At 47.8% G+C, this 17,782-nt stretch overlaps 1 protein-coding gene across 4 annotated transcripts in view; it reads left to right on the top strand.

The window, feature by feature from the left end:
• The window catches only part of PDE2A (phosphodiesterase 2A), a 429,321-nt gene that overhangs the window by 402,593 nt on the left and 8,946 nt on the right, over positions 1 to 17,782 (top strand). For all 4 annotated transcript variants that reach the window (XM_075266333.1, XM_075266335.1, XM_075266334.1 and 1 more), the window contains 7 exons: positions 3,951 to 4,062; positions 8,762 to 8,801; positions 12,795 to 12,858; positions 15,380 to 15,458; positions 15,678 to 15,855; positions 15,945 to 16,057; positions 16,134 to 16,211. In XM_075266333.1, coding sequence (XP_075122434.1) covers positions 3,951 to 4,062; positions 8,762 to 8,801; positions 12,795 to 12,858; positions 15,380 to 15,458; positions 15,678 to 15,855; positions 15,945 to 16,057; positions 16,134 to 16,211 — 664 coding nt within the window. The remainder of the gene's footprint in view (positions 1 to 3,950; positions 4,063 to 8,761; positions 8,802 to 12,794; positions 12,859 to 15,379; positions 15,459 to 15,677; positions 15,856 to 15,944; positions 16,058 to 16,133; positions 16,212 to 17,782) is intronic.

Below are 17,782 nucleotides of genomic sequence, written 5' to 3'. Positions count from 1 at the left end.
CTGGGAGGGGGGAGGTAGACAAAACCAAATGGACCATAGGGTAATGGAGGCATCAATCTACTGGCCATAGACAACTAGGGCAACAATGTGATGGACATCCGAGACCACACCATTGGACACCACGACCACCTCTGGGCACCAGGGACTACTGAATGTCAAGGGCTGGGGGCACCAAATCAATGGCCCATAGGGTAATGGAGGCATCAAATCACTGGCCATAGACAACTAGGGAAACAATAAGATGAACATCAGAGACTACTGGATGTCAAGGGCTGGGGGCATCAAATCAATGGACCATAGGGTACTGGAGGCATCATAGGCCATAGGCAACTAGGGCAACAATGTGATGGACATCCGAGACCAAACCATTGGACACCACGGCCACCTCTGGGCACCAGGGACTACTGAATGTCAAGGGCTGGGGGGTGGGGGAGGTAGACAAAACCATATGGACCATAGTGTATTGGAGGCATCAATCTACTGGCCATAGACAACTAGGGAAACAATGTGATGGACATCCGAGACCACACCATTGGACACCACGGCCACCTCTGGGCACCAGGGACTACTGGATGTCAAGAGCTGGGGGCACCAAATCAATGGCCCATAGGGTAATGGAGGCATCAAATCACAACTGGGGCAACAATGTGATGGACATCCGAGACCACACCATTGGACACCACGGCCACCTCTGGGCACCAGGAACCGAAGCAGTAGATAAGAAAACCACCAGATATCAGGGATAAGGGACAGGGACAGACACCACAGTGGCAGACATAAAGCATTCAATCCTGCCATGATGGTTGAGAATTGGGGTTTGGTTAAATTGAGGTGGAATAATTTGGTGGCCATGGTTGGAGACTTTGCTGAGACCTCCTGGGCTATCATTCTAGGTAGGCTTTATGATCATGTCCTTGTGCTCCTTGGCAGACAAGATCATGACTCCGGGTTCCTTCGCCCTTGCTGATGAGATATTTGCATGCACCTAATCCCAGAGGTGTGAGAAGTGATTATAGGATCTGGAGGATGAGCCGCGTTCCGGGCGATGGAGAGGTCTCAATGAGTCTTCATCAGATGCAGACGTCTAGTCGCTGACAGGTGTAATTAGGGGAAGCGGAGAGAGTCCAACTTTGCATCTCAGGTTGATTTGGCAGAGCCGGGATCTCCTCCCCCTGATTTATGGCTGCGAGTAAATATACAGCGGATTATGTCACCTTCAGGTCTTTACTCGTAACCAAACTGGCTCGTAAGTCGTCTCAAGGAGAATCCCTTAAGTTCTATGTATTTCTGGGAAATCGGGGTGACAACCAGAGCAGGCCGTCCCCACAGAGGTCACCTCACATACTAGACTTGGAGGACTTAGGGATATAAATGTTTAATGGGATTATTTGCATCTTAGGAGAAAAGAAACTTTGTATAAGGTGTAAAAAGTGACAACTTAGTGTCCAAATCATAGGGATGCCCATATATCAGTGCCATATAGTGCGAACAATAGATCTATGAAATGCTCAAATAATACCGCTAATAGTGCTAAAATACCCTAATACAGTGCTCCAATAATAACTACTCAGATACTACCACCATAAAGTACTGAGATAGAAGCGCCATAGAGTGTACACATAAATAAGACTGTCCTACTATGATCCAATAAGAACTACTCCTATATTACTGCCATAAATATCCAAATACAAGCGCTATACAGTGTACACATAAATAAGACTGCCATATAGTGTATAAATAATTTCACATGCTGTGTGTTCATATAATACTGCAATCTCTGATCCAATAATAACTTCTAGTGTTCTATAACTAATGCCGTACAGTCCGATAATAAAACTAACTATTATTAGGCCTTTAGTCCAAAATACTGCCATACTGAGCGCCAATAGTAACTCCTAATATAATACCGCAATACAGTATACAAAACACCAGCTTCATAAAGTGTATACATTACCGTCCTATATGTACCCAATGAATACGGCCATACCATCCACATTACTATTCACTGGACTCAATAGATACATCCATACAGCGCTCTAATAATAATAAATCCTCCTGTAGTGCCACAATAACCACATACAGTGATCCAGTAATAACCACTCCGTGCTCAAATAATACCGCCATATAGTATCAAAATATCCGTGTCCTACAGTACACACATCATTGTTGTATAATATACACAAATAATACCGCCATATAGTATCGAAATAACCGTGTCCTACAGTACACACATCTTAGTTGTATAATATACACAAATAATACCGCCATATAGTATCGAAATAACCGTGTCCTACAGTACACACATCATAGTTGTATAATATACACAAATAATACCGCCATATAGTATCAAAATAACCGTGTCCTACAGTACACACATCTTAGTTGTATAATATACACAAATAATACCGCCATATAGTATTGAAATAACCGTGTCCTACAGTACACACATCATAGTTGTATAATATACACAAATAATACCGCCATATAGTATCGAAATAACCGTGTCCTACAGTACACACATCATAGTTGTATAATATACACAAATAATACCGCCATACTATGTATCAATAATTCCATAAATATTTAAAATACTCTTTCAATACCGCCATACAGTCCTCCAGTAATAAGTGGTCAAATATTACCGCCATTAGCTATCCAAATACCAGTGTCCTACCGAGTACATATAACAGTTGTATACACACAGAATACACTATGCTATGTATTAATAATTCCGCTAATGTATACAATACCGCCATACAATGCTCCGATAATAACTGCTCAAATAACATTGCCATAAATCATTCAACTATCACACATTATATATAAATAATACCACCATAAGGTATCCAAATATCAGTGTCATATATATACATATATATATATATATATATATATATATAATACTGCCACTAAGTATCCAAATATCAGTTTTATACAGTGTGCATGAGTAATACTGCCAATTATTCCATTAATATGTATACGTCTCCTACAATACCGCCATGCAGTGCTCCCATTACAAAGCTGGGCCACGTGACATTCAGCCATTGCTCCTATTTCTGCCTTGTTTTTTAGCCTTGTGCACCATTGTAGTTTTGCTGCCCCCGCCCCCACTGTATTCTGTAGATTTCTAGGCTATATTCCTGCCTTCGTGCTGGTACGTGTGCCGCCATCTCCTCTTCCCGGCTGTGCGGACATTTGCGCGGCATTGACCTTTCCTATAAGTGAATCTCAGTAGAGGAGACGGTTTAATTGTAGAATAAATGGGGGTGTGCGGCTGCGCCTGGAGCCTCCTCGCCATCTGTAAGGTCACGCCATCCTCCTGATGTATGGCCGGCTATGGCGAAGGCAGCAGATGGTCGTCTGCTGCGCCCAGTTGGTGCCAGGTGATGCCGCGTCGCAGCCAGTCTCCTGTAATGTCTCACTGACAACCGTAACGTTCACCTTCGCTCCTGGACTCTTTGTAGATCCTTTATCTGAGCCGGCACTTCACAGGTTAATTCTGTAACATCGGCTCGCCTTTACGTCGCCTTGTCTTCAGTAACATTCTGTCTTATGCTCCAGTCACAGCCAAAGCTGCATTCAAACTTTCAAAGGCTACTGACAGCTCCATATTATAATGTACTCTGCTGCATTGCATTCTGGGAAATGTAGTACAAGAGCCAGCAGGGGGCAGCAGGGCTTGTACACTGAGAGAAAGCTAGAGTGCAGCTCTGGCTGTGACTAGAGGAGAACATACACCTACAGCAAGTTCACTACAGTAATAGGTTCTGTATTTTGGATCATAGGGTGCACTGCTCGCGCTGTTATAAGGACACCCTTGGTAGAGTTGGGATATTAAAGGGGCACTCTCACTGTTATGTGGGTGTGGTCTATATTTGGGGGCGGGTCTTTTGTAGGGACTATGTATCATGTAGTGTCCCGTCCACTGACCGCCACTCATCTCTTCGCAGCTACACGGAGGTGGATGAACACAAGATCCAGCATTGCTTCTGCTACACGTCCACCGTCCTCACCAGCACCCTGGCCTTCCAGAAGGAGCAGAAGCTGAAGTGCGAATGTCAAGTGAGTCCTAATAAGCTCATTGTGCAATGCTCTGCAGATCTGTAGACTGGTCAGTAGTGTAATAATCTGCAGGCTATATTGCAATGTACCACAAAGAGCGGGAGCGATGCTCTAGAGATGTCAGTGGTGTAATAATCTGCAGAATCTATCACAGTAGGAAAGTAGAGGGAGCAATGCTCTGCAGATCTGTAGACTGGTCAATGGTGTAATAATTTGCAGGATATATTGCAATGTGTCACAAAGAGGGAGCGATGCTCTGCAGATCTCTAGAGAGGTCAGTGGTGTAATAATCTGCAGAATCTATCACTGTAGGAAAGTAAAGGGAGCAATGCTCTGCAGATCTGTAGATTGGTCAATGGTGTAATAATCTGCAGAATCTATCACTAGTTGTCAGAAAGTAGAGGGAGCGATGTTCTGCAGCTCTTCCGATTCCTCGCTCTCTCTTCCAGCTGCCGCTCTCACTTCTGATGAATTCTTCTCATTTTCCTGTCATTAACCTACTTATTAATATGCAAAATACCATCCGTCTTAATAAACGCTCCCAAGGGCGAAGCGGACGCCGGACAGATCTCATGGCCCCGCCCCCCAAAACACAGAACTTTCTGCAGTGGATGATACAATGGGACGGTGTGCGGATATAATAACTACAATGTATCAGTCAGGAGGTCACCTAATTCTATAGGGATCGATACAATGTATCAGTCAGGAGGTCGCCTGATTCTATAGGGATCGATACAATGTATCAGTCAGGAGGTCGCCTGATTCTTTAGGGATCGATACAATGTATCAGTCAGGAGGTCGCCTGATTCTATAGGGATCGATACAATGTATCAGTCAGGAGGTCACCTGATGCTATAGGGATCGATACAATGTATCAGTCAGGAGGTCGCCTGATGCTATAGGGATCGATACAATGTATCAGTCAGGAGGTCGCCTGATTCTATAGGGATCGATACAATGTATCAGTCAGGTGGTCGCCTGATTCTATAGGGTTCGATACAATGTATCAGTCAGGAGGTCGCCTGATTCTATAGGGATCGATACAATGTATCAGTCAGGAGGTCGCCTGATTCTATAGGGATCGATACAATGTATCAGTCAGGAGGTCGCCTGATTCTATAGGGATCGATACAATGTATCAGTCAGGAGGTCGCCTGATTCTTTAGGGATCGATACAATGTATCAGTCAGGAGGTCGCCTGATTCTATAGGGATCGATACAATGTATCAGTCAGGAGGTCGCCTGATTCTATAGGGTTCGATACAATGTATCAGTCAGGTGGTCGCCTGATTCTATAGGGTTCGATACAATGTATCAGTCAGGAGGTCGCCTGATTCTATAGGGTTCGATACAATGTATCAGTCAGGAGGTCGCCTGATTCTATAGGGTTCGATACAATGTATCAGTCAGGTGGTCGCCTGATTCTATAGGGATCGATACAATGTATCAGTCAGGTGGTCGCCTGATTCTATAGGGTTCGATACAATGTATCAGTCAGGAGGTCGCCTGATTCTTTGCTGTGATGTCCTGACACTTGGATTACCATACGGCCAAGAACTGATAACCAACCTCTCAAGAAGCGTCCTTAACCCTTTCCACGCCTCATCATCCCCTGATATGTAATGATCATACCCCAAAGACATGAACATCACAGACTGTCACCGGTCTCTGAAGACGCTCGCCGGCGGCGCTGTGCACGTCAGTCCCCGGTAAGCAGAGGGATTAATTAGATCACATCTCCTAAACCCGAGGGGTCCACCTGCTGAGGAGGGGGCGCTCCGACTGCTCATACACTTTGTTACCATACTTTACCATTTACTTGCTGTCAGTGACTGGGAATATCCTGAGACTGCAAACCTGTCTTGATCCAGTATATCTCACAGGTGAAGGTTTGTTACTGTTGTATCCAGCCTTAGCAATGCTCTGTGAGCTAAACACATGAACAGGACAAATGTCTACATACTGTGATAGTTTGTTACAATGTATCAGTCTGGAGTCCAGGCTGTAGAGCTCACAGAGCATTGTCTAGACTGGATCCAACTGTAACACATCCCCATCTGTGACAAGTAATCCACCTGCTGCCCCCTAATGGACCGGCACAAATGTACCTGATAACCTGCTATTAATGCCACTAATAGGCTCCTGTCCCTGGAACATCTCAGAGGTGAAGATTTCTAATTCTGTGACTATGAGGTAAGTGCGGAGCGACCCCGTCATGTGCCCCCGACTGTACCTGCAAACGCTGCCCCGGATGATGTGAGGTCAGAAGCCGCCGAAGAGTCAATAATAATTCAGGAGGATTCACCACGTGTGTCATCGTACGTGTCGCCATGAGGAGCTGCGGAGCTGGAAACAAAACTGGCGTATTGTCACCCTGAGCAGAGATAAGGCCCCTTGTCAGGCGAGCTCCAAACTACTCCAGGAGTCCGGGCGTCCTCTCCTGATTCTGGAGGCCAAGGTGGGCCCAGAAAACCACCAAACACGCAGAGAGTGCCCCCCATTTACAGGATTCCCAAATACAATACAGACACGTGCCTCTATATACGGTGCAGCCACATGCCTCTATATACGGTGCGGCCACGTGCCTCTATATACGGTGCAGCCACGTGCCTCTATATACGGTGCGGCCACGTGCCTCTATATACGGTGCGGCCACGTGCCTCTATATACGGTGCGGCCACGTGCCTCTATATACGGTGCGGCCACGTGCCTCTATATACGGTGCGGCCACGTGCCTCTATATACGGTGCGGCCACGTGCCTCTATATACGGTGCGGCCACGTGCCTCTATATACGGTGCGGCCACGTGCCTCTATATACGGTGCGGCCACGTGCCTCTATATACGGTGCGGCCACGTGCCTCTATATACGGTGCGGCCACATGCCTCTATATACGGTGCGGACACATGCCTCTATATACAGTGCAGCCACGTGCCTCTATATACAGTACAGACACGTGCCTCTATATACGGTGCGGCCACGTGCCTCTATATACGGTGCGGCCACGTGCCTCTATATACGGTGCGGCCACGTGCCTCTATATACGGTGCGGCCACGTGCCTCTATATACGGTGCGGCCACGTGCCTGTATATACGGTGCGGCCACGTGCCTGTATATACGGTGCGGCCACATGCCTCTATATACGGTGCGGACACATGCCTCTATATACGGTGCAGCCACATGCCTCTATATACGGTGCAGCCACATGCCTCTATATACGGTGCAGCCACATGCCTCTATATACAGTACAGACACGTGCCTCTATATACAGTGCAGTCACATGCCTCTATATACAGTGCAGCCACGTGCCTCTATATACAGTGCAGCCACATGCCTCTATATACAGTAAAGCCACATGCCTCTATATACAGTGCAGCCACATGCCTCTATATACAATACAGACACATGCCTCTATATACAGTACAGACACATGCCTCTATATACAATACAGACACATGCCTCTATATACAGTACAGACACATGCCTCTATATACAGTGCAGTCACGTGCCTCTATATACAGTGCAGCCACGTGCCTCTATATACAGTGCAGCCACATGCCTCTATATACAATACAGACACATGCCTCTATATACAGTACAGACACATGCCTCTATATACAGTGCAGTCACGTGCCTCTATATACAGTGCAGCCACGTGCCTCTATATACGGTGCAGCCACATGCCTCTATATACAGTGCAGTCACATGCCTCTATATACAGTGCAGCCACATGCCTCTATATACAGTACCGGGTAGACACGTCTGTCATCCAGCACCAGAAGGGTTAATAAGCCCTCCATTGCCGCATGTCAGGCCAGTTCCTCCCCACATTACCGCACGCTCCGGTTAATTAGATGACTGTGTGACTAAGACGCTGGGGGTTGTGATCCTCGTGTCCGCCTTTATTGGATGTCTGAGGAACACGAGGCGTCTGTGCTATAACTCTGCACCTCATTAACTCGGCCGACCTCATCCTACGGGCGAACCGCGCCGCGCATGCGCCAGGTGATACCAGAGCGCCAAGGTGAAGAAAAAGGACGAAGCCCAAGAAATGTTCTTATAATTAAGGAATTAACGGGAACTAATTAAAGTCGGAGATTAGCGAGGAAATGAGTGACGGGCTCATTATAACCGGCGAACTGGGCGGCGGCCTGATAACCTTCTTATAATGGTGGGGGCAGGGCACAGGCACTGGAGGGGTTAACCCCTCACATGGAACCATTGTTACATCTCTGCTGAGGGTTTGTTACAATGTATCAGTGCAGGAGTGTGATCTACACATGATACAATTGTAACAATCTCTCAGCTGTGAGTATTGGGTGTGTTCCTGTAGGGGGCAGTATACTCTGTGCTCGCTGTATCCTCTCACTATGGCGATGCTGTGCTTAGATACTTGGCTCTTATTCACACCAGTTTCTTAGGATCAGATCCCGGCCTCACATGGAGTCACAACTCCCTCTAGTGGCCACAATGACCATCACAGCAATGTAACAGGCTGGATGATGTGGGATGTAGTCCTCACCCCCTAGTGGTCAGACTGTGTGCTGGTGGAGAGATGTTTATGGAGGGGGGGGGTCTATCAGGCTTAGAGCGCTCCTTACATCTGCTGGTTTATGTAAGGTGTGAACTGCAGCTAAATGGAAGCATTATGTAAATGAGCTCATGAATATTAATCAGCCGTCTTCTCCTCTCACACAGGCTCTGCTGCAAGTCGCCAAAAACCTCTTCACACATTTGGGTGAGTTCTGTCTATTCTATCTACAACTACTCCCCCAACCTCTGTATGACTACTCCCCCATCCTCCGTATGACTACTCCCCCCATCCTCTGTATGACTACTCCCCACATCCTCTGTATGACTACTCCCCCCATCCTCTGTATGACTACTCCCCCATCCTCTGTATGACTACTCTCCCATCCTCTGCATGAGTACTCCCCCATCCTCTGTATGACTACTCCCCCATCCTCTGTATGACTACTCTCCCATCCTCTGTATGACTACTCCCCCCATCCTCTGTATGACTACTCCCCCAACCTCTGTATGACTACTCCCCCATCCTCCGTATGACTACTCCCCCCATCCTCTGTATGACTACTCCCCACATCCTCTGTATGACTACTCCCCCCATCCTCTGTATGACTACTCCCCCATCCTCTGTATGACTACTCTCCCATCCTCTGCATGAGTACTCCCCCATCCTCTGTATGACTACTCCCCCATCCTCTGTATGACTACTCTCCCATCCTCTGTATGACTACTCCCCCCATCCTCTGTATGACTACTCCCCTCATCCTCTGTATGACTACTCCCCCCATCCTCTGTATGACTACTCCCCCGTCCTCTGTATGACTACTCCCCCGTCCTTTGTATGACTACTCCCCCGTCCTCTGTATGACTACTCCCCCGTCCTCTGTATGACTACTCCCCCGTCCTCTGTATGACTACTCCCCCGTCCTCTGTATGACTACTCCCCCATCCTCTGTATGACTACTCCCCCATCCTCTGTATGACTACTCTCCCATCCTCTGCATGAGTACTCCCCCATCCTCTGTATGACTACTCCCCCATCCTCTGTATGACTACTCTCCCATCCTCTGTATGACTACTCTCCCATCCTCTGTATGACTACTCCCCCCATCCTCTGTATGACTACTCCCCCCATCCTCTGTATGACTACTCCCCTATCCTCTGTATGACTACTCCCCCATCCTCTGTATGACTACTCCCCCCATCCTCTGTATGACTACTGCCCCGTCCTCTGTATGACTACTCCCCCGTCCTCTGTATGACTACTCCCCCCATCCTCTGTATGACTACTCCCCATCCTCTGTATGACTACTCCCCCATCCTCTGTATAACTACTCCCCCCATCCTCTGTATGACTACTCCCCCCATCCTCTGTATAACTACTCCCCCCATCCTCTGTATGACTACTCCCCGCATCCTCTGTATGACTACTCCCCCCATCCTCTGTATGACTACTCCCCCGTCCTCTGTATGACTACTCCCCCCATCCTCTGTATGACTACTCTCCCATCCTCTGTATGACTACTCCCCCCATCCTCTGTATGACTACTCCCCTCATCCTCTGTATGACTACTCCCCCCATCCTCTGTATGACTACTCCCCCGTCCTCTGTATGACTACTCCCCCGTCCTTTGTATGACTACTCCCCCGTCCTCTGTATGACTACTCCCCCGTCCTCTGTATGACTACTCCCCCGTCCTCTGTATGACTACTCCCCCGTCCTCTGTATGACTACTCCCCCATCCTCTGTATGACTACTCCCCCATCCTCTGTATGACTACTCTCCCATCCTCTGCATGAGTACTCCCCCATCCTCTGTATGACTACTCCCCCATCCTCTGTATGACTACTCTCCCATCCTCTGTATGACTACTCTCCCATCCTCTGTATGACTACTCCCCCCATCCTCTGTATGACTACTCCCCCCATCCTCTGTATGACTACTCCCCTATCCTCTGTATGACTACTCCCCCATCCTCTGTATGACTACTCCCCCCATCCTCTGTATGACTACTGCCCCGTCCTCTGTATGACTACTCCCCCGTCCTCTGTATGACTACTCCCCCCATCCTCTGTATGACTACTCCCCATCCTCTGTATGACTACTCCCCCATCCTCTGTATAACTACTCCCCCCATCCTCTGTATGACTACTCCCCCCATCCTCTGTATAACTACTCCCCCCATCCTCTGTATGACTACTCCCCGCATCCTCTGTATGACTACTCCCCCCATCCTCTGTATGACTACTCCCCCGTCCTCTGTATGACTACTCCCCCCATCCTCTGTATGACTACTCCCCCATCCTCTGTATGACTACTCCCCCATCCTCTGTATGACTACTCCCCCCATCCTCTGTATGACTACTCTCCCATCCTCTGCATGAGTACTCCCCCATCCTCTGTATGACTACTCCCCCCATCCTCTGTATGACTACTCCCCCCATCCTCTGTATGACTACTCCCCCGTCCTCTGTATGACTACTCCCCCCATCCTCTGTATGACTACTCCCCCCATCCTCTGTATGACTACTCCCCCCATCCTCTGTATGACTACTCCCCCCATCCTCTGTATGACTACTGTTAGATGTAACAGCAGAACTGTCAATGCAGCTTGGGATGTGAGTGGAGTATAAGATAATGTGACAGTTGAGCTGTTAGTGCAGCTTTGGATGTGAGTGGAATATAGAACATAATGTAACTCGCCATCTCTAGGCAGTGAAGTTACTTGTGCGGATATTTAACCTCTACCACAAGGAATCCGTCTTTCCCGCTGGCTGATCTCGCGCCCTCCGCACATCACATGAATCCTCCGCCTGCCCAGGAAGAGATTGAACTTGTGACTCTTCTGATCGGAGGTTGTTATTTGCTGTGCGTTGCGCTCCGCCGCCGCCGGCCGTCTCTGCACTTTATTGGAAAAGTTTAATCTGAGCTGATATTTGGTTTTCGCCCCCTCAGGCCGCGGCGCGGACGTCCCCGGTGTAATAAGCCCTCGGCGCTCGCTCTTCAGTAGTCTGACCGCTTCTCGTAATGAGAGGACGGCGCCGGCGGCGCATTATATGTAGGCACAGCGTTCACACTGGATATGAGGAGAGAATGAGAATTGGCCGGTCGCACCGACTGCTGAGGTCTGCACCAGAACTGCAAATCTAACACCGGCCCCCAGTGACCCGGCATGGCTGTTTAACCCTTCTGGTGCTGAGATCTGAGACCGCCCACTTCAATAGTCTTTGACCATGACCACCAAGTAGTGGAAACTTCCGTGCATCTATGGTCCAGGCTACTGGGGGGCTTCCTAGCACCTGGACCCCAAGTGTTTCAGGAGAAGCCGAGCTTAATTGATAAAATTCTCCCTGTCACCTCTAGGGGGAGCCCACTGAGTATGAATCCTAGAAATCAATGGAGGTTGTGCAGTGAGAGCTCCCTCTAGTGGCGACCAAATGCGTTTGTAATTCCCCTTTTGAAATCCCAATCTGGGGAAGGAGGGGGGCTACTTAAAGGACATGATGTTCCCATTTTGGAAAGAGTAGGGAATGATTTCCCATGATTATCCCCCTCACCCACCAGCGGAGGTGCCAGACGTGGAGTTCCCCTTTAAGAGAAGTAAACTTGCGGCTCTATATATAGTCACTCAGCAGATCGGTGATTTCAGGCAATTCTGGACATTTAGTCGGAGACGTCACTGAAGAGTTTCTGACTCATTCCCAAATCTAATTCCCACATGAATCCCGTGGGAGCCTCCGGTGTAGTGCGATGTATAATCTGCAGCTGTGCGGGGTCGGAGCGCGCACGTGCACACGCCGGAGAAATCGCACTAACACGTTATTTGCACCACGTCAGTCATGGAGCAATAAGCAAAGATTTCTGTCCATTCCTAGATGACTCGATTTGGGGTCTTCAGGGGAATCCACCTAAAATGTCACAGGGACTGGTGGGGGGAGGGGCGGTAACATCAGACCCGACCAATTTCCAACACGAAGGAGCAGCAATGCCGGAATCTTCCCAGAAATCTAATGGAAGCTTCAAATGCAAATGTCAGAGTCTTAGGGATGAAAGAATTACGTTACCCCAGTACTGTAGGGGGCGCTACTATAAGCTGCCACCATCCAGTCATCACCGTACGGTGACAGGCACCTGGATGACACAATACCTGTAATGTAAGTTCACGGGGTCGATGACATCACAGATATTCTTGGTCTTTCCTAGATGACGTATCGGTCCTGCTCCAGGAAATTATCACAGAAGCTCGAAACCTCAGCAACGCCGAAATGTGAGTAACTGTAGCAAGCGTGAGGATCGTACGGAGATTTACTCGTGTCCTACCAACCTCTACTCTACACCACCAGGAACCAGAACACGTGTTCCCGTAGATTTTACCATGTGTGTCGCCATGTTATAGCCAAGAACTGGTCTTATAGATCTCCTGCATCAGCTTTACCGAACTCCTAATCCTCCAAAATCTCATTCAAGATCTGGTTTTGTAGACCTTCCCACAATCTGGTGGTGTAGACCTTTGTAGGTTCAGGTTTTGTAGACCTTCCCATAATCTGGTGGTGTAGACCTTTGTAGGTTTGGGCTTTGTAGACCTTCCCATAATCTGGTGGTGTAGACCTTTGTAGGTTCTGGATTTGTAGACCTTCCCATAATCTGGTGGTGTAGACCTTTGTAGGTTCAGGTTTTGTAGACCTTCCCACAATCTGGTGGTGTAGACCTTTGTAGGTTCTGGTTTTGTAGACCTTCCCACAATCTGGTGGTGTAGACCTTTGTAGGTTCAGGTTTTGTAGACCTTCCCATAATCTGGTGGTGTAGACCTTTGTAGGTTTGGGCTTTGTAGCAAAAAAGTCAATGGTACCGCACACTCTAAAATTATATGTGGTGCTAGCGAAAAAAGGTCCTTCGACCCAAATATACTAGTGAAAATAGATTTTGCTGCGCACACAGTTTTGTGATCAAAGGAATATAGAGATTTATTTTACAATATAGTTAACGCCTTTTGACACAATGCAAAATATTGGCATAGAAAGACAGGCTAGATCAATTGGATATGACGTTTCGGTCCTTAGACCTTCATCAGACGCGATCTAGTGTGGTAGCAGGATCAGTATAAGTGTCAAGGCATGTAGACCTTATCCAGAACCTGGTGGTGTAGACCTTTGTAGGTTCTGGTTTTGTAGACCTTATCCAGAACCTGGTGGTGTAGACCTTTGTAGGTTCTGGTTTTGTAGACCTTCCCACAATCTGGTGGTGTAGACCTTCCCACAATCTGGTGGTGTAGACCTTTGTAGGTTCAGGTTTTATAGACCTTCCCATAATCTGGTGGTGTAGACCTTTGTAGGTTCAGGTTTTGTAGACCTTCCCACAATCTGGTGGTGTAGACCTCTGTAGGTTCTGGTTTTGTAGACCTTCCCATAATCTGGTGGTGTAGACCTTTGTAGGTTCTGGATTTGTAGACTTTCCCATAATCTGGTGGTGTAGACCTTTGTAGGTTCTGGTTTTGTAGACCTTCCCATAATCTGGTGGTGTAGACCTTTGTAGGTTCTGGATTTGTAGACTTTCCCATAATCTGGTGGTGTAGACCTTTGTAGGTTCTGGTTTTGTAGACCTTTCCATAATCTGGTGGTGTAGACCTTTGTAGGTTCTGGTTTTGTAGACCTTCCCATAATCTGGTGGTGTAGACCTTTGTAGGTTCTGGTTTTGCAGACCTTCCCATAATCTGGTGGTGTAGACCTTTGTAGGTTCAGGTTTTGTAGACCTTATCCAGAACCTGGATTTTTAGGCAGTGCCCATAATCTGGTCATGCAGACTTTTTATAGGATCTGGTCTCGTGGACCTCATTCGGGATCTGGACGTCGAGACCTTGCCCATCATCTGGACTTGTAGACTACTACAAGAATTGTTGAGGATCTGGTTTTGTAGGATCTAGACTTACAATCCATTTCCAGGATCTAGTCTTTCATTACATGTCTAGGATCTGGTTTCATAGACTTGGCCCAGGAGGTGACCTGATCTTGTAGACTTTGTAGGTCTTCACCTTCTATATGGTCTTGTAAGTCTTGCCTAGATCTGGTTTGTAGGTCTTCTGTAGGATCACGTTTCATAGTTCTGGCTCAGGATCTCTTCTTGTAGACCTCATCCAGGACTTATTCGTGTAACACTGTCCAGAATTCGTTTTATAGATTTTTGATCTCATTGTGTAGATCTCATTCACAATGTGGTTGACTGAAGGTCATGTCTAAGATCTGGTCTAATGGACATTGGCCATGACTGGTCTCCAGGATCTCATCCTTTACACTTTACATACAGGATCTGTTTTGTTTTTTTCTTTAGGATCTGGTCTCTTAGTCTTGGCCTAGAATTTGGTCTTGTAGACCTTATTCAGGATTTGGTCTTGTCCTTGATCTATTTTATAGAGGATCTGGTCTAGGGTCTGGTCTCAGACAGTCTCACCGCTGGTAGACTTTGTCCAGAATCTGATCATCCATAGCTCATCCTGTCTAGTAGGACTTGTCTCAATCTTGGCCTAGTATTTGGTCTTGTAGACCTCATCCAGGATCTGGTATTGACTCTCTTATCTATTTTTATAGACCAGGTCCATGATCTGGTCTTATAGGACTTGTCTAGGATCTGCTTTGTCAGATATGGTCTTCTAGACCTTGTCTTGGATCCATCTTGTAGATCCTGACCCAGATCTTGTCCTCTAATACTATAGATATCTTCCATGGTTTGGTTGTAACAATAATGTAGCAGCTTTGGGATTATCTCCTTATATTGTTCCTTCTCTCTTCTGGCAGATGTTCCGTTTTTCTACTTGAGAGACACAGCCACGAACTGGTCGCCAAAGTGTTTGACGGAGGAGTCGTGGATGATGAGGTGCGTCCAGATGGGGGGAATATGCAATGTAATCCATCTCTTCACATGTGGTGGAATCTGTGTCCTCTAGTTACATTGTAACATCATTATCACAGTGCCACCTATGGGCCAGGAGGAGGTACTACAGTGCATTGCGAAAAATCATAAACCAGTATTCTTACTGTATTGTATTTATGACATCATGAGCACAATGATGGGAGTTTTACTTCCTCTCGACAGAGCTACGAGATTCGGATCCCAGCGGATCAGGGCATTGCGGGCCACGTGGCGACAACGGGCCAGATTCTGAACATTAAGGATGCCTACTCCCATCCTCTGTTCTACCGGGGCGTGGACGACAGCACCGGCTTCAGGACGAGGAATATCTTGTGTTTCCCCATTAAGAATGAGAGTAACGGTGGGTGGAGCCTGATTAATGAGACCCCGGGGGGCGACGGCGCGGTCACTGTATATTATAATCCGATATCTTGTATTCCCATCCTGCAGAGGTCATCGGGGTGGCGGAACTGGTCAACAAAATTAATGGTCCCGGATTTACCAAATTTGACGAAGATCTGGCCACGGCGTTCTCCATTTACTGCGGGATCAGCATCGCTCATGTAAGATCTGGCGCATGCGCGGACCGTCGCCGCGTACCGATGGGCTGATTCTAATCTCTGCCGTTTCCTCCACCAGTCGCTGCTGTATAAACAGGTCCGAGAGGCGCAATTCAGGAGTCACCTGGCCAATGAGATGATGATGTATCACATGAAGGTAACGCAACGCCTAGGGAGAGGGTTACCGGATGACTAGAGGGGGAGGGGGGAGGGTTACTGATTATTTCGTTTTGGGGTTTATTTTAGATTTTTAATAACTGATATAATAATTTCTAGATCTTTAAGACCCCGATCTCCCACCTGTGCGTCTTGTTACGCAGAATCTTTGGCTACATCAAATGTCCTTGTGAAGTGATACAAAGTATCAGATATATCTAAGCAGTAGTGATGTCACTGGTGTCACATGGAAGTGGTGATGTCACATGGAAGTGGTGATGTCACTGGGGTCACATGGAAGTGATGATGTCACTGGTGTCACATGGAAGTGGTGATGTCACTGGTGTCACATGGAAGTGGTGATGTCACATGGAAGTGGTGATGTCACTGGGGTCACATGGAAGTGATGATGTCACTGGTGTCACATGGAAGTGGTGATGTCACTGGTGTCACATGGAAGTGGTGATGTCACTGGTGTCACATGGAAGTGGTGATGTCACTGGTGTCACCTGGCAGTAGTGATGTCACTGGGGTCACCTGGCAGTAGTGATGTCACTGGTGTCACCTGAAAGTCGTGATGTCACTGGTGTCACATGGAAGTGGTGATGTCACATGGAAGTGGTGATGTCACTGGTGTCACCTGAAAGTGGTGATGTCACTGGTGTCACCTGGCAGTAGTGATGTCACTGGTGTCACCTGGCAGTAGTGATGTCACTGGTGTCACCTGGCAGTAGTGATGTCACTGGTGTCACCTGGCAGTAGTGATGTCACTGGGGTCACCTGGCAGTAGTGATGTCACTGGTGTCACCTGAAAGTCGTGATGTCACTGGTGTCACATGGAAGTGGTGATGTCACATGGAAGTGGTGATGTCACTGGTGTCACCTGAAAGTGGTGATGTCACTGGTGTCACCTGGCAGTAGTGATGTCACTGGTGTCACCTGGCAGTAGTGATGTCACTGGTGTCACCTGGCAGTAGTGATGTCACTGGTGTCACCTGGCAGTAGTGATGTCACTGGTGTCACCTGGCAGTAGTGATGTCACTGGGGTCACCTGGCAGTAGTGATGTCACTGGTGTCACCTGAAAGTCGTGATGTCACTGGTGTCACATGGAAGTGGTGATGTCACATGGAAGTGGTGATGTCACTGGTGTCACCTGGCAGTAATGTCACTGGGGTCACCTGGCAGTAGTGATGTCACTGGTGTCACCTGGCAGTAGTGATGTCACTGGTGTCACCTGGAAGTGGTGATGTCACTGGTGTCACCTGGCAGTAGTGATGTCACTGGTGTCACCTGGCAGTAGTGATGTCACTGGTGTCACCTGAAAGTCGTGATGTCACTGGTGTCACATGGAAGTGGTGATGTCACTGGTGTCACCTGGCAGTAGTGATGTCACTGGTGTCACCTGGCAGTAGTGATGTCACTGGTGTCACCTGGCAGTAGTGATGTCACTGGGGTCACCTGGCAGTAGTGATGTCACTGGTGTCACCTGAAAGTCGTGATGTCACTGGTGTCACATGGAAGTGGTGATGTCACATGGAAGTGGTGATGTCACTGGTGTCACCTGGCAGTAG

The sequence above is a fragment of the Leptodactylus fuscus genome, chromosome 2 (assembly GCF_031893055.1).
Source record: "Leptodactylus fuscus isolate aLepFus1 chromosome 2, aLepFus1.hap2, whole genome shotgun sequence".
Lineage (NCBI taxonomy): Eukaryota > Metazoa > Chordata > Amphibia > Anura > Leptodactylidae > Leptodactylus > Leptodactylus fuscus.
Note: the sequence above shows the minus strand (reverse complement) of the source record. Positions and strands in the feature narration are given on the sequence as shown.